This window comes from Saccoglossus kowalevskii, chromosome 6, assembly GCF_978046115.1.
Source record: "Saccoglossus kowalevskii chromosome 6, keSacKowa6.1, whole genome shotgun sequence".
In the NCBI taxonomy this organism is placed as follows: domain Eukaryota; kingdom Metazoa; phylum Hemichordata; class Enteropneusta; family Harrimaniidae; genus Saccoglossus; species Saccoglossus kowalevskii.
Genome location: NC_140646.1, coordinates 36,101,088 through 36,129,083, shown reverse-complemented (window position 1 = coordinate 36,129,083; position 27,996 = coordinate 36,101,088). Strand labels below are relative to the sequence as shown.

Here is a 27,996-nt window from a genome sequence, read left to right as displayed (position 1 = left end):
GGTATGGTGACGAATCTTGTGAGGGAGCGCTGTAAACGAGATTTTCAAAATGGCGGACAGTAATCCGGCGAAAAAGACTCGCAGCGAAACCGATGCCGTATTGGACGACTATTTTCAAACAGCGCTTGCCGCTGCGAGGGAAGCTGGTGTAGTAAGTTACTCGAAATAGTTTTCTGTTTTTTATGAAAGTTAATTTCACTGTAGTGGCCAAAGCTTTGAGACGGTTTAATTCACCTGTTCTCAGAGGGATTGAAATAAGGATATGACATGCCACTAGGAATTAATCGGACTAGTCGCATCGTATACTATATATAAATATGATCACAGGCAAATTATTTATCATAATTGTAAATCTATGGCGAGTGAGCGACTGTACAATAACTTTCACTGTATACGACACACGGCCAATTACGTCGAGTATGACAGAATGAGGTCACATTGAGTATTTATTGGCTTAGTCTTTTCCACGAAACGAAACGAAACGAAACCCTAACCCTAACCTTAGATTTTGAACGACCTCAAACATCGTCACGTCCTCACAGCAATATTTTTTTCGAGAATATTTAGTTTCCACCTCTTTTCCGCCTACTTTGCAGCTCGATTCATTTGTGCTAATATGACGTGACAGCCATTTTGGGATTGTTGAACACCGATGGCGCTATTCATTCCGTATTTCAAAGTGTTAAATTTTCTCAGATATTATTGGGCCAATGAAAAAAAAAAATGCGGGTTTGGGTTTTGTTTCGTTTCGTTTCGTGGAAAAGACTAAGCCGTATTTATTTACATACTCAAGCAAGCAACATACTGGTTTGACGGCTTGGTTTGTCTGGTTTGACGTGTTATTACAATGTTCAGGAATCTCTTACAATGACGTGAACACAAGTCTTCCGAACAGATGTTACACGATTTATATTTATTATAACGGAGTGTCTCGTGCCATGCCTCATTAAATCAGAGTTTGATCTATGTGTCGCTAGAGGGCGCTTGTCTGAGATCATTGCAAACCACTTACAACTGACGGAATAGTAGTGATGATATTCTCAAGCAATCACATCAATTTTAGATCACAAAATTTGTAAACAATGTATACAATTGTCTATCCTGGAATATGAATGTACAATGTTATTGCAGATTAACTGTGTTTCATCTACATTTGTATGAGTTTGGCCACACTTTCCTCAGCGTGTGAAAGATCTGTAGACCTTCACACTATGGTGTTAAAAGTGTGATGTCAGTCGGCATTTGAAAATAATAAATTATATGATTGTTATTTTAAATACCGTTGCCTAGATATTGGCAACAATACTAGTGTTTTTTCAACACCTTTCTGTACCTCAAATATACTTCTTATATTATTACCATAATGCTCATATTGAGTGATGAATGAATTTAATTCCAACTATCCATTTAACTGTATTTTTTGATTAATGCTGCTTTTAAATTGTTCTAATTATTTAGTCAGTTCTTGGCATAGGTATTCCATTATAGATGTAACACTTTGTCTCTCTTATCACCTCTGAATGTAGTACTTTGTTAAAATTAGGTCATCAGGGAAGCATACAAGTTGGAAAAAAGGGTTCTTTTAAAGAGCTCTGCTGCAGATCTTGTTACTGAAACAGACCAGAGAGTTGAGAAGATGATTATATCAAGACTAAAAGATAAATATCCAAGTCATAGGTAAATTTGTTTTCTTCACATTTTTAATTAGAACTACTGTAAAAACAGTAAAAAACTCAATTAATGTGTGGTAGAGAAAATAATTGTGTGAATTAATTAATAGCCTACAAATTGAAATAATTTTGTTCAAGGGCATGATGAAAACAGACAAATTTAGATCATAACTAAAAGAATATTATTTTTTTTAAAACATTATGAACTAAAAGATATTGGCGATCCGCTCCGCTAGGATTGCCCTTATAATCACTTTTGTCGTTTTGTGTGTGTGTGTGTCTGTGTGTGTACATTTCCAGTGTTCACTATTATTTCTTCTGTGATTTTTTTGGCTTGGCCAATTTCGTTCAAACTTGGCAGGTAGGTCACACCTTAACCCTAGTTATAAGGAAAAATCTGAAAAATTTTTTTGGCCCACCGTTGCCATAGCAACAGCAAAAAAACTGATTTTTGGATAGCTTCACGCCAAATGTATCTCCTCCTACAAATTTGGGATAAAACACTTCAGACATAGCTCATTCTATTCAGCTTGAGTGTGGGCACAAAGTTACCATTTGAATTTTTGATATCTGTTTTCATTACCGAGAAATTTGACCCTAAAGTTGGGGTAACTTTTCACCAGCAACGGCTTTTAACTCCTCTGCGATTGTTTCGGCTCGGCCGGTTTTGTTCATACTTTACAGGTAGGTCGTGCCGTCACTAATTGGAAAACAATCCTGGCCCACCATTGCCATTGCAACATCCAAAAACTGATTTTTGAATACTTTCGCCCCAAATGTATTACCTCCTACCAGTTTTATCGGTGTCGCTGGGTGTATATGATAAAGGGAAGTTGTGCAACCAAATTTGCCGAGTTCGCAGTTTTTTGCCAATAAAAAAATAACTAAGGCAACAACTCACGGTTTTTCAGCATTTTTGTAATAAAGACATTATTCTCCATCAATAATCCGCCCAAAACAGAAACATTTCTACTAATTCTTGTGTTTTTTCGACGTTTTTCGAAAAACCTGCGATTAGGCTGTGAAAGTAGAACATTCCGGAGGGGGCGAAATGGAAGAGCCATATTTAACGCGTAAAAATAGAACGCGTATTTTGATCTCTATGCGGTCGTCGCCAAAGAGCCCTGCGTCCATGGCCTGGCAATGCTCTTCCGTTTCACCAGTTGCGTTTTTTTGGCTAAAATTTGGGCAGTACTGTCAGTCACGAAAATTGATGAATAAATTAATACACATAAAATATGAATCACGGGCTAATTCAATGGTCACCGAACACTCCACTGTGGCAAGATAGTAGCGTACTGTATATTTGACCCAGATTTGACAAGCGTGGTACAGTTTTTTGCGCGTGTCCGTAATAACGCGCACAAAGGATTGTGGGACAGAGTCCTTTATTTGCTGGCATTCTTGACTTTTGACTGCAGTTCTTTTTTATATTTTAGAGTAAATGCTTTTGATATGCTCTTAGGTTTCTTAATATCCGTCTGAAATTCTGGACTGTGGTCATATTTTTCGATTTGGAGTCGTATATTTAAATAACTCACCGTGACTAATGTTTTGCATTATGAAGTATATTTTTATGAAGGTCAACACACTGTACTTTAGGTAAATATTTACCATCTCGTTATTTCATTATTTCGCTTTCCAGCATTTACAGGAAACGCTTCGTTCTAGAAAATGCTATCGCAAAACTGTTGGAAATAATAAATGTAACAGCAGAATACGTCCTAGCACAGTCACTCGACTAGGAGAGTGATTGTGGTCCTAGTAATAAACTAAGTGACTTCCAAAAACTGAATGGTGTTTGCGAACTTCGTATTAGTTATAAACCGACGTTAGCTTTACGTTTATGTCACACCATGGAAACAGCCAAAAACATGGTGCTTGTTTTTGAGCGGAGCGGATCGCCAACCAGCCTACCGGCTTGTATTTATTATTTAGCGTTTCTAAAAATGAACATGGTTCACAAATTAAATTGTTATTGTGGCTTTATTTTACTCAGTAAAAATGGTTGCCTGCACAGTCAGGGCTGTATTGTATCAGATCATTAATAAACCTCTACAATGTAAATCTGTGATTGTTTTATATTGTGATTTTGAATGTATGTAAGCAAAATGTCACTGGTTTCACCTCAAACTAATCACACAAAAATGATGTGATGTTCTATATTGTTTACTGGGTATATGCTGATCTCAATAATGGCAATTACTATTAACAGGAACGAACTCATCAGCCGATGATTAGCAAGCTCAAACACTTGCATGTACATAACACACTGAATTCAATAATTGCCATTTGGCTTGTTTTTTTTTTTTGCTTTTCCTGAAAGATTTTATCTCAAACCATTAGCTAATTTGATATTAAAAACAAAATACACATTGTTTTGTGACTCGTTTTTTGTAATATGTAACACAAGAGGGATATTGTAAATACATAGATGGGGCAACACAAAATATTTTGTTGACAGTTTTCATGAACAATAAAAATTATAAAACCACATACACATATATATGTAATAAATCTTCAGTTTTATTACAAAGTTTTATGTATTTCTTCTAACACTATCTTTCTGTTTGTAGTTTTATAGGAGAGGAATCAACTGCAGCTGGACAAAATTGTGAATTAACAGACAATCCAACCTGGATCATTGATCCTATAGATGGCACTACTAACTTTGTACATCGGTGAGTTATGTTTGAAACAGTAGACTGCCATGTGATCTTATAGTTGGTACTACTAACTTTGTACATCAGTAAGTTATGTATGAAACAGTAGGCTGCCATGTGATCTTATAGTTGGCACTACTAACTTTGTACATCAGTAAGTTATGTATGAAACAGTAGGCTGTCATGTGATCTTATAGATGACACTACTAACTTTGTACATCAGTAAGTTATGTATGAAACAGTAGGCTGTCATGTGATCTTATAGATGGCACTACTAACTTTGTACATCAGTAAGTTATGTCTGAAACAGTAGGCTGTCATGTGATCTTATAGATGGCACTACTAACTTTGTACATCAGTAAGTTATGTATGAAACAGTATGCTGCCATGTGATCTTATAGATGGCACTACTAACTTTGTACATAGGTAAATTATTTCTGAAACAGTAGGCTGTCATGTGATCTTATAGATGGCACTACTAACTTTGTACATCAGTAAGTTATGTATGAAACAGTAGGCTGCCATGTGATCTTATAGATGGCACTACTAACTTTGTACATCAGTAAGTTATGTATGAAACAGTAGGCTGTCATGTGATCTTATAGATGGCACTACTAACTTTGTACATCAGTAAGTTATGTATGAAACAGTAGGCTGTCATGTGATCTTATAGATGGCACTACTAACTTTGTACATCAGTAAGTTATGTATGAAACAGTAGGCTGTCATGTGATCTTATAGATGACACTACTAACTTTGTACATCAGTAAGTTATGTATGAAACAGTAGGCTGTCATGTGATCTTATAGATGGCACTACTAACTTTGTACATCAGTAAGTTATGTCTGAAACAGTAGGCTGTCATGTGATCTTATAGATGGCACTACTAACTTTGTACATCAGTAAGTTATGTATGAAACAGTATGCTGCCATGTGATCTTATAGATGGCACTACTAACTTTGTACATAGGTAAATTATTTCTGAAACAGTAGGCTGTCATGTGATCTTATAGATGGCACTACTAACTTTGTACATCAGTAAGTTATGTATGAAACAGTAGGCTGTCATGTGATCTTATAGATGGCACTACATGTACTAACTTTGTACATCAGTAAGTTATGTATGAAACAGTAGGCTGTCATGTGATCTTATAGATGGCACTACTAACTTTGTACATCAGTAAGTTATGTATGAAACAGTAGGCTGTCATGTGATCTTATAGTTGGCACTACTAACTTTGTACATCAGTAAGTTATGTCTGAAACAGTAGGCTGTCATGTGATCTTATAGATGGCACTACTAACTTTGTACATCTGTAAGTTATGTATGAAACAGTAGGCTGTCATGTGATCTTATAGATGGCACTACTAACTTTGTACATCAGTAAGTTATGTCTGAAACAGTAGGCTGCCATGTGATCTTATAGATGGCACTACTAACTTTGTACATCTGTAAGTTATGTATGAAACAGTAGGCTGTCATGTGATCTTATAGATGGCACTACTAACTTTGTACATCAGTAAGTTATGTCTGAAACAGTAGGCTGCCATGTGATCTTATAGATGGCACTACTAACTTTGTACATCTGTAAGTTATGTATGAAACAGTAGGCTGTCATGTGATCTTATAGATGGCACTACTAACTTTGTACATCAGTAAGTTATGTATGAAACAGTAGGCTGCCATGTGATCTTATAGATGGCACTACTAACTTTGTACATCAGTAAGTTATGTATGAAACAGTAGGCTGCCATGTGATCTTATAGATGGCACTACTAACTTTGTACATCAGTAAGTTATGTCTGAAACAGTAGGCTGCCATGTGATCTTATAGTTGGCACTACTAACTTTGTACATCAGTAAGTTATGTCTGAAACAGTAGGCTGCCATGTGATCTTATAGATGGCACTACTAACTTTGTACATCAGTAAGTTATGTCTGAAACAGTAGGCTGTCATGTAATCTTATAGATGGCACTACTAACTTTGTACATCAGTAAGTTATGTATGAAACAGTAGGCTGTCATGTAATCTTATAGATGGCACTACTAACTTTGTACATCTGTAAGTTATGTATGAAACAGTAGGCTGCCATGTGATCTTATAGTTGGCACTACTAACTTTGTACATCAGTAAGTTATGTCTGAAACAGTAGGCTGCCATGTGATCTTATAGATGGCACTACTAACTTTGTACATCAGTAAGTTATGTCTGAAACAGTAGGCTGCCATGTGATCTTATAGTTGGCACTACTAACTTTGTACATCAGTAAGTTATGTCTGAAACAGTAGGCTGCCATGTGATCTTATAGTTGGCACTACTAACTTTGTACATCAGTAAGTTATGTCTGAAACAGTAGGCTGTCATGTGATCTTATAGTTGGCACTACTAACTTTGTACATCAGTAAGTTATGTATGAAACAGTAGGCTGTCATGTGATCTTATAGATGGCACTACTAACTTTGTACATCAGTAAGTTATGTCTGAAACAGTAGGCTGCCATGTGATCTTATAGATGGCACTACTAACTTTGTACATCTGTAAGTTATGTATGAAACAGTAGGCTGTCATGTGATCTTATAGATGGCACTACTAACTTTGTACATCAGTAAGTTATGTCTGAAACAGTAGGCTGCCATGTGATCTTATAGATGGCACTACTAACTTTGTACATCAGTAAGTTATGTCTGAAACAGTAGGCTGCCATGTGATCTTATAGATGGCACTACTAACTTTGTACATCAGTAAGTTATGTATGAAACAGTAGGCTGCCATGTGATCTTATAGATGGCACTACTAACTTTGTACATCAGTAAGTTATGTCTGAAACAGTAGGCTGCCATGTGATCTTATAGTTGGCACTACTAACTTTGTACATCAGTAAGTTACATGTATGTCTGAAACAGTAGGCTGCCATGTGATCTTATAGATGGCACTACTAACTTTGTACATCAGTAAGTTATGTATGAAACAGTAGGCTGTCATGTAATCTTATAGATGGCACTACTAACTTTGTACATCTGTAAGTTATGTATGAAACAGTAGGCTGCCATGTGATCTTATAGTTGGCACTACTAACTTTGTACATCAGTAAGTTATGTCTGAAACAGTAGGCTGCCATGTGATCTTATAGATGGCACTACTAACTTTGTACATCAGTAAGTTATGTCTGAAACAGTAGGCTGCCATGTGATCTTATAGTTGGCACTACTAACTTTGTACATCAGTAAGTTATGTCTGAAACAGTAGGCTGCCATGTGATCTTATAGTTGGCACTACTAACTTTGTACATCAGTAAGTTATGTCTGAAACAGTAGGCTGTCATGTGATCTTATAGTTGGCACTACTAACTTTGTACATCAGTAAGTTATGTATGAAACAGTAGGCTGTCATGTGATCTTATAGATGGCACTACTAACTTTGTACATCAGTAAGTTATGTCTGAAACAGTAGGCTGCCATGTGATCTTATAGATGGCACTACTAACTTTGTACATCTGTAAGTTATGTATGAAACAGTAGGCTGTCATGTGATCTTATAGATGGCACTACTAACTTTGTACATCAGTAAGTTATGTCTGAAACAGTAGGCTGCCATGTGATCTTATAGATGGCACTACTAACTTTGTACATCAGTAAGTTATGTATGAAACAGTAGGCTGCCATGTGGTCTTATAGTTGGCACTACTAACTTTGTACATCAGTAAGTTATGTATGAAACAGTAGGCTGTCATGTAATCTTATAGATGGCACTACTAACTTTGTACATCAGTAAGTTATGTCTGAAACAGTAGGCTGCCATGTGATCTTATAGTTGGCACTACTAACTTTGTACATCAGTAAGTTATGTATGAAACAGTAGGCTGTCATGTGATCTTATAGTTGGCACTACTAACTTTGTACATAGGTAAATTATTTCTGAAACAGTAGGCTTCCATGTGGTCTTATAGATGGCACTACTAACTTTGTACATCAGTAAGTTATGTCTGAAACAGTAGGCTGCCATGTGATCTTATAGATGGCACTACTAACTTTGTACATCAGTAAGTTATGTATGAAACAGTAGGCTGTCATGTAATCTTATAGTTGGCACTACTAACTTTGTACATCAGTAAGTTATGTATGAAACAGTAGGCTGTCATGTAATCTTATAGATGGTACTACTAACTTTGTACATCAGTAAGTTATGTCTGAAACAGTAGGCTGTCATGTGATCTTATAGATGGCACTACTAACTTTGTACATCAGTAAGTTATGTATGAAACAGTAGGCTGTCATGTGATCTTATAGATGGCACTACTAACTTTGTACATCAGTAAGTTATGTATGAAACAGTAGACTGTCATGTGATCTTATAGTTGGCACTACTAACTTTGTACATAGGTAAATTATTTCTGAAACAGTAGGCTTCCATGTGGTCTTATAGTTGGCACTACTAACTTTGTACATCAGTAAGTTATGTATGAAACAGTAGGCTGTCATGTAATCTTATAGATGGCACTACTAACTTTGTACATCAGTAAGTTATGTCTGAAACAGTAGGCTGCCATGTGATCTTATAGTTGGCACTACTAACTTTGTACATCAGTAAGTTATGTATGAAACAGTAGGCTGCCATGTGATCTTATAGATGGCACTACTAACTTTGTACATCAGTAAGTTATGTCTGAAACAGTAGGCTGCCATGTGATCTTATAGATGGCACTACTAACTTTGTACATCAGTAAGTTATGTATGAAACAGTAGGCTGTCATGTAATCTTATAGTTGGCACTACTAACTTTGTACATCAGTAAGTTATGTATGAAACAGTAGGCTGTCATGTAATCTTATAGATGGCACTACTAACTTTGTACATCAGTAAGTTATGTCTGAAACAGTAGGCTGTCATGTGATCTTATAGATGGCACTACTAACTTTGTACATCAGTAAGTTATGTATGAAACAGTAGGCTGTCATGTGATCTTATAGATGGCACTACTAACTTTGTACATCAGTAAGTTATGTATGAAACAGTAGGCTGTCATGTGATCTTATAGTTGGCACTACTAACTTTGTACATAGGTAAATTATTTCTGAAACAGTAGGCTTCCATGTGGTCTTATAGATGGCACTACTAACTTTGTACATCTGTAAGTTATGTATGAAACAGTAGGCTGTCATGTGATCTTATAGATGACACTACTAACTTTGTACATCTGTAAGTTATGTATGAAACAGTAGGCTGTCATGTGATCTTATAGTTGGCACTACTAACTTTGTACATAGGTAAATTATTTCTGAAACAGTAGGCTTCCATGTGGTCTTATAGATGGCACTACTAACTTTGTACATAGGTAAATTATTTCTGAAACAGTAGGCTTCCATGTGGTCTTATAGATGACACTACTAACTTTGTACATCTGTAAGTTATGTATGAAACAGTAGGCTGTCATGTGATCTTATAGATGACACTACTAACTTTGTACATCTGTAAGTTATGTATGAAACAGTAGGCTGTCATGTGATCTTATAGATGACACTACTAACTTTGTATATCTGTAAGTTATGTATGAAACAGTAGGCTGTCATGTGATCTTATAGATGGCACTACTAACTTTGTACATCAGTAAGTTATGTATGAAACAGTAGGCTGTCATGTGATCTTATAGTTGGCACTACTAACTTTGTACATCTGTAAGTTGTGTATGAAACAGTAGGCTGCCATGTGATCTTATAGTTGGCACTACTAACTTTGTACATCAGTAAGTTATGTCTGAAAGAGTAGGCTGCCAAGTATTTTGTATTTAGTTGTATTGATGTGAATATTCAGTATGCTATATTCGTGTTAATATTCAGTATGCTATATTGGTGTCAATATTCAGTATGCTATATTCGTGTCAATATTCAGTATGCTATATTCGTGTCAATATTCAGTATGCTATATTCGTGTTAATATTCAGTATGCTATATTGGTGTCAATATTCAGTATGCTATATTCGTGTCAATATTCAGTATATCATATTGGTGTCAATATTCAGTATGCTGTATTTGTGTCAATATATAGTTTGTTATAAAGGTTCATGTCCTAATTTCTGTTATAGGTTTCCCTTTGTTGCCGTATGTATAGCATTAGTTGTAAACAAGAAAACAGAGATTGGTATTGTATATAATGCGATACAAGACTTGATGTTTACTGGTAGGCTAGGTCAGGGTGCATTCTGTAATGAAGAAAGTATACAGATATCTGGACAAGAAGGTAAGTTACCATATAAAGCTCTTCTCACTGTACATTCTTGCTGTCATTTCCATTTCGAGGATTTATATCTGCCAACAACCCAATTAAAACCCAATTAAAAATGTATAAATATGCATTCTATTATGCAAATTAAATTTTTTTACTAGTTACTATCTTGTTATTAATCTATTTAGTGCCAAAGTCAATTTTGTTGTCACCACATGGTTATGTCAGCATTTGGTTGTCCTAGAAGGGTTTAAAAAGTGTACACTAACTGTGATTATGTTCTATTGATCTTTAGTAGCTAGCCAATCAAATGTGTTGTAACATAATTCAACACATTCAAAGAAATAGAAACTCCAGTACTCTCAAAATGAATTTAATGGAATTGTTAAGGGAATTGTTAATGGAATGGTTAAGGGAATTGTTAATGGAATGGTTAATGGAATGGTTAAGGGAATGGTTAATGGAATTGTTAAGGGAATGGTTAATGGAATTGTTAAGGGAATTGTTAAAGGAATGGTTAAGGGAATGGTTAAGGGAATGGTTAATGGAATTGTTAAGGGAATGGTTAAGGGAATGGTTAATGGAATTGTTAAGGGAATTGTTAAAGGAATGGTTAAGGGAATGGTTAATGGAATTGTTAAGGGAATTGTTAATGGAATTGTTAAGGGAATTGTTAAAGGAATGGTTAAGGGAATTGTTAAGGGAATTGTTAAAGGAATGGTTAAGGGAATTGTTAAGGGAATTGTTAAAGGAATGGTTAAAGGAATGGTTAAGGGAATTGTTAAGGGAATTGTTAAAGGAATGGTTAAGGGAATTGTTAAGGGAATTGTTAAAGGAATGGTTAAGGGAATGGTTAAGGGAATTGTTAAGGGAATGGTTAATGGAATTGTTAAGGGAATTGTTAAAGGAATGGTTAAGGGAATTGTTAAGGGAATGGTTAATGGAATTGTTAAGGGAATTGTTAAAGGAATGGTTAAGGGAATGGTTAAGGGAGGACATCTGCTGTTTTTGGTTTAACATTACATGTTTTTTTGCAAAGACAACATTTAGTTTCAACACATATTATGTTTTCAGCACGTTAGTGATGTTTCAACATTGTGAAGTGTGAATGCAATGTTGTCATCACTTCTAGATGAGATAGAATCAAATAAAACAGAAAATCAAACATATTAGTGATGTTTCAACATTGTGAAGTGTGAATGCAATGTTGTCATCACTTCTAGATGAGATAGAATCAAATAAAACAGAAAATCAAACATATTAGTGATGTTTCAACATTGTGAAGTGTGAATGCAATGTTGTCATCACTTCTAGATGAGATAGAATCAAATAAAACAGAAAATCAAACATATTAGTGATGTTTCAACATTGTGAAGTGTGAATGCAATGTTGTCATCACTTCTAGATGAGATAGAATCAAATGAAACAGAAAATCAAACATATTAGTGATGTTTCAACATTGTGAAGTGTGAATGCAATGTTATCATCACTTCTAGATGAGATAGAATCAAATAAAACAGAAAATCAAACATATTAGTGATGTTTCAACATTGTGAAGTGTGAATGCAATGTTGTCATCACTTCTAGATGAGATAGAATCAAATAAAACAGAAAATCAAACATATTAGTGATGTTTCAACATTGTGAAGTGTGAATGCAATGTTGTCATCACTTCTAGATGAGATAGAATCAAATGAAACAGAAAATCAAACATATTAGTGATGTTTCAACATTGTGAAGTGTGAATGCAATGTTGTCATCACTTCTAGATGAGATAGAATCAAATAAAACAGAAAATCAAACATATTAGTGATGTTTCAACATTGTGAAGTGTGAATGCAATGTTGTCATCACTTCTAGATGAGATAGAATCAAATAAAACAGAAAATCAAACATATTAGTGATGTTTCAACATTGTGAAGTGTGAATGCAATGTTGTCATCACTTCTAGATGAGATAGAATCAAATGAAACAGAAAATCAAACATAAATAATATATTTATGTCGTGCCTCAATTGTGTTTTTAACTTTCTTGTATTTTAAACTTTCTTGTATTTTAATGCCCCGAATCCATATCATTGAATGTGTGAAGAAATTGAATTATTTGTTCTGAACTTCCTAACAGTTTTAACAGCGTCCGGATTACTTTCGGAAATTCCGTCGCGTTTCGGAAAGTTTTAATTTTCAAAACTTTTGAATATTTATTTGTGCTTTTAGGTTAGTGAGAAGGTTATAATAATTCTTCATTTCACTTTAACACTGTTTTTACACCCCTCAGACCCCTTTAAAAAGTCACTTCTGGCCATTATAATGGCCACTATTTTCTTAATGGCCAGAGTATTGACCAGAATTTTTTAAGTGGCCAAAATATTTACTAGTGTTTTTAAAATGGTGGTTTTAATGACCCATGTTTTTTATACTGGTCAGAATAATTACAATTGCTTTTTGAATGATGGAGTTGATGAACATTTTTTTTTTATGGGCAGTAAAATGGTCATTTTATTTTTCATTACATACATAAAATGACCAGTATTTTTGTTCATGTCTCTAAATATAATGGCCCAGAAAACAGCCTCAATATACGTGTGGGAATTTATTTTTCCCAAGTTTCACTGGCGCTTCCAAGTACACTTAAATGAAATTTCGCGAATATTGCCTCGATCCCCAGTGAAATTTCATAGTAACGCTGATGCCAGTGACTGCTGGTGGACTGCAAAACCTGCGGAGTATTTAGATGGTGTTGAATCATAGGACGATTGCAGTACTGCAACTGGCACATCAAGGTATGAATTTGTAATTATTTTACCATTTTACAATGACTTCAATACAATATTAGATACTTTTGTTGTTGTTTATGTAGCAGGATAGTCTTTTGGGGCTTTCGTTTTTGTTCAGTCATGGCACACTGTGTAAGTAATGCTTCATTATTATTCATAATTGTCAAACAACAAGCTCAAGTAGGTGTTAATGAGGATTAGCTCCTATGTTTGTTAATACAAGAAAAGTATAAACAAAGGTTATTTCCAACTCCTGAAATCTGCAAAAAAACATCAACGTAAATTTGTTTCCATTCATGGCAATGTTTTCAAATTATTTTAATAAAATAATTTAACTGACTGCAAAATGTTTGTTTTTTTAAATTTTTGAAGACTATGTATATTGTTTTTTTTTTTCTCTTCAGACAATACCAGCAATAGTGTACTGTACACTGGGAAATCTAATTTAGTAATCATGTATTAACTATACATGTATATATTATGCCCATAACATCAAATACCATACAGAATCCCTTTTTCCTGTAAACTAGTATAGATGATATATGCCTACAGTGTGCAACAGTTCATTTTTCTTTGCGCACAAAAGAAAAAAGTAAAACTCATACTCAAAATAACTTTTAATTTAGCATGGATTTAAACTAAATTTCCATTAAATCTAATATTCTTTGCTCATCTTTGAGCCCAATTTGATTTGAATGAGTTGTAGAGATCAATATAAAAGGTAAGTGAACCTAAATGTATGCGCCTAAGGTAGGAATAAACAGAAGACACTTATTCGTAGCATTCACGTAGAGCTCTTTAGCAAAGGCTAAGAGGTCCAATACCTTAACCTGTGCTAAAAAAATGTGCATAAATACAGGCTAAGAAATACTAGGTACAGAGTAAATCTGGTCAGTCCAAAGCCTTAGCACAGGCAAAACAAAACATGCATGAACGCTTAGCTCGGCTAAAAAAACCATTGTATTTAATGTTCATTTAGGAGATTTACTACTATATTCATAACTTTTTATTTTGGTGTGCCATTTCCTGCATGACAATCAACGCTAACACATATAGAGAGATTTACTCAAGAAAAAATGTACTGATGATGAGATACTGTGCTACTTCCTGTTATTCTGCAATTTGCACTTTCTGAATTTGCTTTGGTATTGTTTTATAACTGTAGAACTAACCTTCCTACTTACTCATACTGAGCACTCATAGTTAAAATTTCTGAAGATTTTGCCTATTCTTAATAAGTTTGGGTGTTCCTTACCCCGTGCTAACCATTGTTTCCTTCTGTGCATGAACTCAAACATATGAGATTAGCTTAAATCTTAGCCCGTACTTTGTGTAGCATGAACACTACTATTGAAGATACAGGGGGCAAATGGGCAAGACTTAAACAAAATATAATGAAGGTGTAATATGCAGTCAGTAAATGTCCTAGGCATTTCTGGGTCAGCCAAATTGATCATGGGTACTCTTGCTCAACTTGGACAAAAAAATATTTAGTCATAGACCTTAGAGAACAGGGACATGCTACTGTGGCTACCCCTTTCATGTAACCTTAGTTATAATCCCCCTACCCAAATTAACACCTTAGAGAAACTGATAATAAATCTATGTCAACACCACTGTTACATCTTCTCCTGTTTCATAAGCCAAACATGGCTGCCAGGGTGTAGCTACACAAAATGAGACAATTTTGTGGTTGGAATATAATCAGAAAAATTAAATTTGATCAAAACTTGAATAGCCAAGTCCATTCTATTGATGCGAGTGAAACTAAAAATTAACAATTTTTATTCCACTATGAAATCAGGAAAGGGAAACAAAAATGGTAAGTTTTCTCTGCAAGGAAACAAAACTGCCTAAAAGTAAACAATGACCTGTGGAAATTTGTGTCATTATAACAAGTGGATTTTTCATCAAATTTAGAACAGATATAGCATAGTGCACTTGTTATACACTGACTAATGGGAATACTAGTAAAAACTGTTTCAGATGTATAAATCTTCTAGGTACATGTATATGTATTAATGAGATTATACAGGAGGTTATAACCCACATTGCACATTGTCTCAGACAGAAGTTGCATGACCCTGTTTTCTAAGGTCATGCTTAAATCATAACCATCTGAATACCATTATTTCACTTTTCAAACTAAACTGTTTTTATATTTTTAATATCATTATTTTGATTTTGAAAAAAAAATATAGAAACAATATTACACTTAACATAATTACTCTATTAGCAGCACATGCGCTTAGGTAAATTACAGGGATCTTCAATGGTCGAAATATGTAATATTTTCATGATTTAGTATCCACAAATGTAATTTTAGAGCAAATATGGTATTGTATTGGATCATAATTATAATACAATTATTTATTTTGTGAAAGTACCTGGGGATCAATGAAGTTGTACATGCATGGTGGCATTCCCATTGTGGAGGGACTCTATAATTTTGTATGTACACAACTTCCGACTTTGAAAGACAAAATCATGCAGCTGCATTGTTACATAACATTCTTTTGTCTCTTGTAGGAAGTTAAATCCCCCTATTGTTCTCAGAAATTAGGTTCCAAGTACAGCAATGTACTGTCCACAGAGGGACTGTGTACTGTTCTAGTCTCTCAAGAGATGAACTGTGTGTATATATGGCACAACCCCTTAATATATTCGGTTAGGAAACAATTTGATGTTATTCTGTTTTATTTGATATTTATATTTTTTCAATCAGAATGTACCGGGTATCATCTTTTTGGAAGTATATCTGAGTTGCATAGGGGAAAAATTGACATATCACAAGATGTCATTTTATCCACATTGTTATTAGTGAGGACAGAAATATGCCAGAATACACAGACACCACAAATTTGTGTTTCCAAAATTGATTACAAAGTGTCTTAATTAAAAACTGGTCATTGTAAGCTAATAGCAATCTGAATTATTTTTTGCAGATAATGACAATTTAAAAAAAGGAAATACTATATAAATGGAACGTAAGAAGTTGAAGAACCAGAATTTATGGACGTTAAGGGGAAAAAAAAGTTTAACCAGTATTGATGGATGCAATGGTTTAGCATTTGCATGTTTATCAGTTTTACATTTGCACACAGATTTTGAAAGTTCCAAGTGTGTAGAGTTACTGTACATTCCTTTTTTTATGTTTTCCCTCAAATAAAAGTGACATCTTTCATCTGGTATTTCATGATTTTCAGCTATCTTATATAGTTCTTCTTGCTGACCCTTTTGTACACACCCACACTCACTCCACAATCTTTCATCTTCTTAATAATAATTAACAGGAAAATATTATTGAAAAAATCCTGTAGAGATCAAAAACATGAACAAATTTGACACGCCTACATCTTTGAGAAAAAATATTTTACACTAGAAAAAGAATAGCACAAAAACAAAGAGGAGAAAAAACATTTTGCACAGCCCCCTCCTTAAGCTAATCGCCTCTCAAGAAAACTTGATGAATATCTGGAGGAGTATGACATTGCAAACCTAAAATATTATTATCCACTAAAACAGTCTGTATGGCTGTGCACTACATCATGATTTTTCAAAAACAAAACAAAATATTGCTTACATATTCTTGTTTTGTCTAATGTTTTGTCTTTATGTGTTTGTACACTGAGCTGAATAATTAAGATGATGTTTTGAAGCACAGTGATAGAGGGACTGTGTTTGAAGCAATGTTTTAACCCCCCTCCCCCCATATGACATTTTTACTTTGCAAAGCTGTACCTCCCTGATCTTTAGTTGTTTATGCATAGATGGTCTTTGGTTATAAATTATTTACTTTCCAGTCATTTTTGAAGTGTAAACCATTTATAATACTTTCTGCTGTGTTGACTTCCTGTCACTATGCTTTTGTTTCCCTTTGGTTAGCTAAACATATGAACGCTTGTTGAAAATCACACTTGGAAGTAAGAGTTTCTAATGGAATAGCAAGCAATCTAATCTATTCCTGAAATTGTTAAATTATATATAGTGTTATTTGGAAATGTCAAAATAAACTTCTAGGAATCTGTTATTCAGTTCAAAAAATAAACTGGTTGCATGCAGAATCTCAGAAAAACAATTGCATGTACATGCAGGAATGGTCGGATCATGGAACTATAAACCCCAGGAAGAACAACCACTTCGTTTCCTTTGAACTATGATAGTTGCCGCGATGTCGAATGTTTATTTTGACTGTTTATTTTGTCGCATTAAAAAATAAGCCGATTTACGCAAATGAACGTTTATCTCCGACTATCGGTCATTTTCGGAGTCAATCGGACGACTCCGGGAGATCACGTGACCGAGTTGTTCCGGTTATAGCATAAAAAAACAATGGCGCCAAGACAAAAACACTGATAAATGATCGACATTCAACGGGAAAAAAAAACACATTGCCACTTCTGGCGATCGAAGGGAAACACGGAATTAGTCGGGATATCTCAACAACAAACAGCTCACCAAACCCCATGTTTCGCAAACTTTCGCAACCTTATTTTTTCGAGGGTTGAAAAAAACAAGAAGTAATCTAAAAACGACATTAAAAATTATAAAAACTCGCTAAAACTCCGACCCGTTGCATGATTTCCGGTACACTGAAGGTCACCCTGCAGACCGACTTGTTTGCGCATGCGTAGTGAACGAAATATTTTACTGCGCAGATATGAAATTTTTTTTTCAAGTTTTCCATTTCCAGCAAAGCGGTTGAAACGGGCGTATCGGCGGCAACTAACATGGAGTATGACTAATGTCGTGGAAACAAAAGCGAAAGCACTGTAAGATAAACTAAGACAAAGGTTTTTTTAATCCTCTTAGTTTCGTTGTTCTTCCTGGGGTTTATAGTTCCATGGTCGGATGTTGCAGCAGCAGAAGTTTGGGCCTGGACATTCCAGTCGCATTTTTAAAATGATTTTAAATAATGTACGTATTCTTAACAAACTGTTACATGAGAGGGGGCAGAGCATGAAATAATATTTTAGTTTTGGAAACTATGCAAAGATGTGTGTTCAGTAATTCAATACCTTTGATGAGCCATTATTAATAGCACACATTAGGTTAGATTTGAATAGATTCCTAGTAAGATTGGTGCATTCTTAATTCAAAAAAACTTAAAAAGTTTTAATACTACTAAATTATACAAATGTTTGATATAATTTATTGTAAAACATTAATGTTGTTGTGAAAATAGTTTCATACAAAACGGTGAAAATTTGCCAAAATCCTTGTATGTGTTGCCAGTGATATGCTAGTTTCCATTGTTATTTAAATGTACTCATCAGGGAGGTAATCCATTACAAAACATCGCTGATCCACAGTAGTCTGGTTTCAGGCTACACCAAGTCATAGTCATAAGAGGGACTTTGACCAAGTACAGGCTAAGATATAAGCTAATCCCAAATGTTTGCATATCAGCTATACGCAATTGTGTTCACTCACAGGAGGGCCCAACAGTTATAGCACAGGCCACAGTGTTGAGGGTCTGTGCACTGGCTAAGAACACCCAAACTTGTTTCCCAAGGGAAGCAGCAATTATGAACAAACAATTAAACAGCAATGGTACAGTTCTATAACTACACTGTTAACCGAAATAAACCAACCACAAATTATCGAAACAACCACCATATATTTTTCTCCCTTAATATTTTTTTTTCATTCCTTTTCCATGTTTTATTGATTTATAATGCTTATTTTTTTTCATTAATATCATCACCAGTTTTTTCAATTGTTTTTTTTAAAACCATTGTGGTGCTTCCGATACTAGTTTGCTGATAGTTGTTAGAAGGGAATTTTTGTGATGTTGATTGGTACACTCAAAAGCAATATCACATGTGCAATTTACGTTACACTCAAAAACGGCATGTGTGCGCATGCGAAACACCATATCTTCGACTTCTGGGGAAGTCGTCTACTAGTATCCCACCAGTCATTAATTACTCCGTACACGCTTCCACACTGATTGGGTCGCTGTAGTAGAGCATACAACAACGCCAATTTGGTTCGCTGTCTACGACATGCACTAATAAAACTCTGCATTCTGTAACGCCGTTATATACTGTTCCTGTGCATCCAAATAAATCGGTCTGTCTACGCTCGTGTTCCAGTGCACTTCGCTTCATAAATTAGAATGAAACATGTCAGCAGCAGAAATTTTGCGTTCGTAAACAGCGCCCCTTAGCCCGTGCTAAGGACTGGCCCTCCCAATGCATGGATGCAATTGGGTCTATTCAAAATGCAAACATCAGCTAAAATCTTAGCCAGTACTTCATGTAGCATGAACACTATTATTGTGCAGCATTATAATACCGTGAACAAACAAACATGCCATTCACTGCTAAGTAGCTAGCTACACACATGGAGCTCTATGCTAGACCCCCCCTCATATAACTTACTGAACCACCCAATACCGTTTTGTACACATGCAGTAGTCGTGGAATATTTTCACAGATAATTTTCATATCACATTAAACCATTCATAATAGAGAAAATAGCAAAATATAAAAATAAAGCAGAGCATCATGGGTATTTTTTAGTTGACTGTGTCTTAGCCACTTTAAAATCACCTTCCATCAACCCTTCAACATAACTTCTACAGTTTATAACACATGTTATGAAAAGTTACTGGTTAAGTATTTCAATTTAAAATGTTATAGTTTGGGTGTATTTGAAGACTAAACTTTAGTTTTTTGTCATTATTAAAATGGGAATTTTGTTTATGTTTGAGCTTAACCCCACTCATAAAGACAGGCTCTTTTTCAGATTAATAACTCGCTGTTTATGTGACTTTTTGGAGTAACTCCCTGTGACTTTTTGGAGTAACCAGCTGTTTATGTGACTTTTTTTGGTGGAAAGTCAGTTGCTGAGTATTTTTGGGGTTGCACACTTTTCAAAGGTTCAGTAGTGAATGTCTTGTTTGTTTGTTCAAGGTATTATAATGCTGGATATTGCCTTTATAAGAACAGGATGTAGTACAGAGTCTCATTGTCAGTCCATTTTTATCTCAAGAATAATGTCACAGAATGTGCTTGTATTGATTGTCAAGTTTAGTATAGTTATGAATAAGAATAGTTATGAATATAATAGTTAAATTTTCAAATGGACATCAAGTACAATGGTATTTTGGGTGATTAGCCTGGGCTCAATGTTTGCACACACTTCATTAGCACCCGTGATAAGGGTCTAGACCGAATTTTGAAAACGGGTCATCTTCTATGTTCAATAACCTATTGCATTATACTATATATTATTAAGTCAACAGTATCAAGTGCATGATTTGTTGTGATTTTAAAAACAAATTAATCCAAAACGTTATATTTTTTCAAGATATATAATTCCATATTTCAAATTTTTCAAAATCTTGTATTTTACGTTTACCTACAATTGTACTGGCTTAAAATTGAAGCAAACTGAAGCGAGTGAGGAAAAAGAGGAGAGCTGTCAATCCCCATGTGCCATTACCGGGTATATCTGTGACATGAAAAAAAAAATGAACATTTTATTCATGTAATGAAAAATAAAATGATCATTATAATACCCATTAAAAAAATAGATTGTCACCCACTCCATCATTAAATAAAAAAATACTATTATTCTGACCAGTGTAAAAATAGTGGTCATTATAACTACCAGTTTGAAAATACTGGCCAATATTTTGACCATTAAAAAATTTCTGGTTGGTATTCTGGCCATTAAAAAAATAGTGGCCATTACAATGCCCAGAAGTGACTTTTCAAAGGGGTCTGAGGGGTGAAAAAAACAGAGTTAAAGTGAAATGAAAAATTATTATAACCTCCTCATTAGCCTAAAAGTATGAATAAATATTCAAAAGTTGTGAAAATTAAATCTTTCCGAAACGCGACGGAATTTCCGAAAGTTATCCGGACGCTGTTTTTTGTAGTTTATTAGATAGCTGGTTCATATAGGTCTCAAACCACTGAATACTAAAACGGTAATGAAAACAAATTATAGTAAATTATAAGCTTCTACCTGTGAGTGACTAAGTGCTTAATAACAACAGAATATTTCTCATCTCAAACCCACCAAATAAATAAAATAAAAGTTTAGGTTGGTTGTTGATTGAGGATATAATGCGCTAGAAGTACAATAGTTTACTCACCTCTTTATGGCATATGATTTTTGATAAAGATTTCATTTATTTATTTATTTATTTAATTTGAAACTCTGGTAAGTATTCATTTTATAGCGTTTGTTTAAATGACAACACTTATGAAGTAATTGAGGATTCTCAATTAAAAAAACAAATAACTAAAACTACCGGGGGGGTAATACTGTGGAATACTTTATTTTTGCTGGAATTAATTTTCGCTGAAAAGGCATTTTGGGCGTTTTGTGTGGAATTTATTTTCACTGATTTTTGATGAGTTTAATGTGAAATATAGGAAAAAAAGTACCGGTATATTCGCTGGATTTTATTTTCACGGAATCATCCCTTCAGCGAAACCAGCGAAAATAAATTCCAAGCGAATATAATTTAAAAGTATTCTACAGTATAGCAGTAGAGATATTTATTGCTTTGATGTTATGAAATAATTTCACAAGAACTTATGTAAGAAAATCAATTCCTAGTTATTCACAAGAAATCATCAAAAATCCACAGCAATATAATGCAATTGGGATCGTAAACTGACTTTATTGACATTATTCCAATTTTGATCTTTTTTACGAGCTGCACTGCATTCTATGATTACGTTGTAAAATACTGTAATCATTTCCCAATGAGTATAGATATTGATCAAAGTATTGTATGAAATATGTTTTGTTATAGATGGCAAATGTTGACTTTGGCATACAAATAGTTAATATACTTATTTCCTTGTGGGATCCATATATGTATGGCAACTTTCAAATGGTTGCTAATATTGAATTCACTGTAACCATTGTGACCAAATCGATTGAATATGTCTTCAATTTGCATGGATTATTTTCCAGATCTTAGTCAAGCACTACTACTCACTGAGGTTGGCTCAAGTCGAGATGCTGATAGGATAAGCACTGTTTTGAACAATATTGAGTCACTCATATCATCACCTGCCCATGGGTATCTATCAAATCCACACTTCTATATGCAGATCATATCTATGCCATAGATCACCTTTCTAATCACAGCCCTCCGAAAACCTGACATTTATTTTATTTATTACAAATTGGCTGGAGTGCTAAAAACTGAAACTTGATCCGTGGTAAATATGTGGCTGCTTCCCAATACTGGTTAGGAGTATTTGTGAGTTAAGGTCTTGACAATGAAACATGATTTCCAATTCCACTAGTATATAGAGCACAGACTACTACTACTACTAAACTGCTGTATACAGCTAAGAACTGTTTCTTGTCAGACCCTACTTCTAAATGCACTTAACAGTGTGTGCTGTGAATACCTGAGATGTTTACAAGTGTTTCTTCATGTCACTTCTATGGATTTCAATCCGATTCATTCTACTTGCAAATATCTCAGGACAACACAGCTTAATAATCATGTACTGCGATAGCTAATTTATTTGTGTATTGGTGTTGGCTTCACTCCACTCTCTAGAACTGAGTCAGGCACTTATGTTAGTTGGTTTTGGAATACATAAAAGGAGAGATCCTACCGCTCAATGGAAGAATAACATATCTTGTCTTCTCTCACAGCCCGACGGCGTCCATGGGTAAATAACATCTCATCTATTTGCCATTTTCCATGGTGTCCTAGTCTGTGCCATCAGATTTAAATGTTTGTCTTTAAAATAAAAGCATATCAACATGTTACTGTACATATATGCAATGCATTATCGGTGAAAACTTCTCATTTTATATAATGCAAAACTATTATACCTGAAACTGTCTGTAGACTAAATTATATGTAAATTTGTCATTACCAATGATTCCTAATGTTGTCCAACCACAAAACCAGTGTGAAAATGCTAATTTAATCATTATGTTAGACATTTGTATCTCACAAAATATTCCGGCGATCCTATTTATTTATTTTTTTCATTTTCTGCATTCTAATGGCATGAAAATATTAATAATGAAAATATGAAGAACATATTCCAGTATTCTTTATTTTGGCTCAAATTTATATTAATGTCTTCAAATCTGTCAAACCTCAATAATGTCTTTAATCAGTTGGAATACTAATTGGAATACTCACTATAAAAATAGTTTTTAATGTAATTCAGTAAAAAGATTTACTACTTTTATAGTGTTTTTTTGCAATCATAGCAAAATAAAAACCATGTAAAAGACACCTGTAGGTCCACCATTTGTAATTAATTTGCTCATCCCTGTCTTTTTAATTAAATCATTATTTGCTAAATATATGAACATGTGTATGAGTTGGGCTTTGGTGTAGCTGGTGATTAATATTTGTTTTTAAAACATCAACGTTTACAGCTATTATCCCCCAAATCTTAATGTCTTTGTGTGTATTTTGGTTGCTTTGGTTAGTATATTATTAAGTGATGATTATTTTGTGTATATGAACCTAACCGATTGCATTTTGCAATTAGTTTCATGATTAATGAGTTGTATGTCTTTCTAAACCAGCTTGCTGTGAATTTATATGGTGTATGTCTTTACATGCATGGGTTATATCTCCTCACACTAGTCCAGGGATTGATGAAAAAAAAAATAATTATAATAAGTTTTATTCATCAAATATGACACTGATGACTGTTTAATTATGTATCAAATTTGTATTGCGCAGTGGAATAAAATCTCAACATGAATAGCCTAGCTTTCATTAAACATACAGCATGTTTTGAAAAGGCTATCTTTTTATAAAAATCAGTTTTACAAGGTAAGATGCATGTACATAGCCTGACAGCAAGCTGATATATTTTGTTTTTACTACCTTAATAGATTCAGAGCACTTGGGTCAGCAGCCTTAAATATGTGTGAAGTGGCCAGAGGTAATGCTGATGCTTACTACGAATTTGGAATTCATTGTTGGGATTATGCTGCGAGTGATCTGATTGTCAGAGAAGCTGGCGGGGTTGTGATCGATACTGAAGGTATGTCTCAAAACTAGTTTTTAGATGTAATGGCGAGGTGCCAATATCAATACATGCAATTTAAATATGAATTTGAAATATTCCCAAACCAATTAGATTCTTGAATCAAGATTGTTTTTATCTATCCTTCCAACTGTAATTTGTATACCAGGGTTATAGACTGATAATAAAGTTATCGTAAACCATACATACTAAATCTGTGTAAACCAGAGTATACTAGAGTATACCAGGGACCCCTTATAAAGTCTTCTGCAACTATTAACCAGTACTAGTCTGCACCAACCATTACCAGGTATATGTTAACTTGAATAACTGCAAAATTTGAGCAGTTAGTCAGTTTGAGGCCTTGTTGTTGTGGGAGGCTGGGCACAGATTTTGTATTAGGTGTTTACAGTGGAAGGATATTTGTGGTACTATCAGCACGTTCAGACTTAAGTGTGAACCACTGATTCTTTGACACAATAGAAAACATAATACAAACAATATAAATATATACACTCTTACAAGTGTTCCAATAGGCGCAGTTGTATTTTTGTGTTTGACTGACATTGTGATGATTCATTTAAACACTGTTGAGTGAAATATAACAATTTTATCATTTTTTTTTTTTTAAAGGGGGTGCATTGGACTTGATGGCCCGTCGTGTTTTGGCAGCTAGCAGTCAGAAACTTGCAGACCAGATAAGTCACCGCATAAAACACTTATTACTGGAGCGAGACTAAGACAATATCTATGGCAATTATTTCTACAGATCCTGAAATACATTCTGTTAACTTTATAGACACAGGGACCATGGCATTTATTTTTCAACAAACAATTAAAAAAAATATAGCTTTATATTATAGTAAACTTGTGTTGGCAATGTACATTATTAACCTGTAGCATATGAAAAGTGATCTAGATGAATGGTATAATACTTATTTATACCTTTTACTACCTAGGTTTCAAGTTTGTCACTGACTGGTAATTGATTTACTTAATACTTGCATGTAATTGCTACCCCATTCAATTGTACCAGACTTTGTATTTGCATTTCCATTCCAAATATGTTTCCACATTGTATCTTGTATGATGTGAAAGAAACATGTCTATATCATATCTTTTCTTGTTTTTTTAAAATCGTGTTAAAGGTACTTATAACACAGTTATATGTTGAGTTGCAAATCAATGCAAAGAGTGCTTAGTATGAATCAAATTGCTAGTCTGATGAAAGAGAGACTGCTTGTCCCTTGTTTTGCACACCTTTGCTGTATGGTTTGTACTGATAAGTCGACAACAACGCCTTGTTGATATCCATGCATGTATTGGTGTGTGTATGGACCAATTACATTCAGACTCCACACATACATCATGCATCTTAGGGTACTTATGCACGTCTATTCGTTTTGCCATTTGATTCAATATGGCTGAATGGCAGCCATTATACTGTTAAAAATCATCAAAATCAAACATTTCTGCAATTCTGTATCTCTATTTTAGCCATGCATCAACAGATTTTGTTCAAACTTGGTTCATCATGAGAAATGCAAAACAGAGCCCCTACAGAAAACTGGACCATTTGACTTAAAATAATCTATGAGGGGAAAAAAACTGGCAAAGTTGACAAACTGAAATAAAAATTCTTACTGTGAATGCATGCATTGGTTCTTTGAATAAATGAAATGCAGACTTTTATTTTCAGATCAGCCTTTAAATGGTTGACTGGTGGTCATTTTGTTTTTATTTTAATGAATGCAGGTTGGAACCATGTCTCTGACATACTTTCTAAAGCTTTATTTCTTAAACTTGAAAAATCACAGGAACTATGTAATTCAATTACTGGTTTGCTCATAATTTTGTTTCCCAATGGAAAACCTCTTTACTTAAATTATTGAGAATGTCATTTTTTTGAATCGTGCAACTTCACAGTATTGGCTCTATTTTACCCATCTAATATGTGCTTCAATTGGACCAAAAATGGGATAATTTACTGACAATGTAAGTCCCCCTCCCATTTGTGTTTTCCTATGCATAACTTTCATCATTCATTACAATTATAATACACTGATCTTGTACTGTAGTATGAATTATTTTATTTTAGTAATATGGTAATCACTGGTGTTGGACTTAGACAAATAGAATAGCACAGCACAGTACTGGGAAAAAGTGTACATATAAATTATTGAATAATAAAAACTAAATAGTATGCCTCTCTTTTTGTCCAATAATTGTGTGTTGTACTCAATATATCAATTATACTGTATTTAAAATTTCTGTTTTTATTAAGTTGTATAAAAATGTTGGAATATTGTGTATAGGATAATATTTATTTGAACATATTGAAAATATGTTATTATGTTATAACATAGGCATAGCATTTATAGCAGGTGATTCTAGTGGCCCCTCAACATGCATAATATGCCAATGTTGAATTTACGAGAAAATAAACTATGGTTTTAGATGAAAAATATTAATTATGTTAATATGAGAGAACTTAAATAAAACACATCAGAAATGTATTGAGTTTCAATTATTTTTACTAACAGCCTTGGTGCATGACACAATTCAATGTAAACAATCTTTATGGTATAATGTGGGTGTACTTTCAGATCAACCATATTACAATACTTTTCATCATTCATAGTATTGCACTAGTATTTCATTAGAAGTGGTCCATACAGTCAACTTTTATGCAACCTCTCATTTGAAATACCACACACGTATTATCTAAGATTGCCCATGTCTGTCGGTTCATTTTATGTGGAAACCAACAATTTTGCAAATAAAAACCACAACTGCCATGGTTGAGTACATACATCTGTTTTGATCCCCATTCTAATTTATGGCCTGTGAATGGGTGACAAGAACACTAAAATGGCTCTGTACTCTTACTACATGTATATAGTGAGTTATTCTAAGAGTACCCAGTGTAGAAGTGCTACACTGATTTCAATGTGTTAGCACAGTGAGATATGAAAATTAAGGAATAGTGTTGGGAATAAACATAATTTTCTCTTGGTTTAGGGGTAAGCCATGGTTGATAATATTATTTTATATATGTAAGTGGTATTTAAATATTGGCAAATATATGCAAGTTGACTTGCTATTAAAATAATGTACTGACAGATTATTTGACATTGTCACCTCTAATAAACTAAATTACCCATGATGCATCTGTCTATTATTGTCATTTTACTATGTTACCATTTTGAATCCAAAACTTCGCAGCATTGTGTCATCAGAATGTACAGAATCTAGCACTTACCAGCAAACTCCAACCCTCAAATGGCAATATGATATATAATTTGTGTTCAGTCGACCTCCAAAGCACATGTAATTTATTAGTGTTTGATTCGTTTTAACAAAAGTAAAAGGTTTTTAGCCTAGGTCACGGTAGAATAAATACTATATCACTAATTGTACTCGTATGTGTCACCATTTTGTTGTTCCAAGCTGTGAATATGGGGGATATTTAATATATGTTGCTTTGTGCTTCATGGTCCACTGCTATGTAGTAAATACATGTTTGTTTCATGAGTAATTGACCTTTGGAGAGCAGTGTGCTTCATCAATCGATGTCTTTCATATTTTCAACTCCAAATCTTGAAGCAAACTTGTTCTCCATAGTTAACAAGTAATAAATAAATGTAATATGCAATACAAATTATTTGTCTTGACTCT

The 27,996-nt window shown here is 34.1% G+C and overlaps 1 protein-coding gene and 1 long non-coding RNA gene across 3 annotated transcripts; both read left to right on the top strand.

Annotated features, from left to right (window-relative positions):
• Window positions 1-2: 2 nt before the first annotated feature.
• Window positions 3-27,979, top strand: LOC144352919 (inositol monophosphatase 1-like). Of its 2 annotated transcripts, none has more exons than XM_085500472.1 (7): window positions 3-151; window positions 1,544-1,677; window positions 4,247-4,351; window positions 10,415-10,569; window positions 22,875-22,989; window positions 24,185-24,336; window positions 24,952-27,979. In XM_085500472.1, the coding sequence occupies exons 1-7, from the start codon at window positions 50-52 to the stop codon at window positions 25,056-25,058; spliced, it is 870 nt and encodes a 289-aa protein (XP_085356598.1). In that variant the 5' UTR covers window positions 3-49; the 3' UTR covers window positions 25,059-27,979. The 2 variants fall into 2 exon arrangements, with proteins under 2 accessions (XP_085356598.1, XP_085356599.1); XM_085500473.1 differs by lacking the exon at window positions 22,875-22,989 and adding an exon at window positions 22,274-22,382.
• Window positions 12,917-16,521, top strand: LOC146742745 (uncharacterized). Its single transcript, XR_014929730.1, has 3 exons — window positions 12,917-13,336; window positions 15,860-15,997; window positions 16,276-16,521. It is a non-coding gene; the product is annotated as an uncharacterized LOC146742745 (long non-coding RNA).
• Window positions 27,980-27,996: the final 17 nt, after the last annotated feature.

What these genes read in the sequence shown, in the direction of transcription:
- LOC144352919 (XM_085500472.1), top strand. Translation starts at nt 50, where the DNA reads ATGGCGGACAGTAATCCGGCGAAAAAGACTCGCAGCGAAACCGATGCC. An exon ending in ACTACTAACTTTGTACATCG is followed by an intron (nt 4,352 to 10,414) that starts GTGAGTTATGTT and finishes TTTCTGTTATAG; the next exon opens with GTTTCCCTTTGTTGCCGTAT. An exon ending in CAGCCCGACGGCGTCCATGG is followed by an intron (nt 22,990 to 24,184) that starts GTAAATAACATC and finishes CTACCTTAATAG; the next exon opens with ATTCAGAGCACTTGGGTCAG.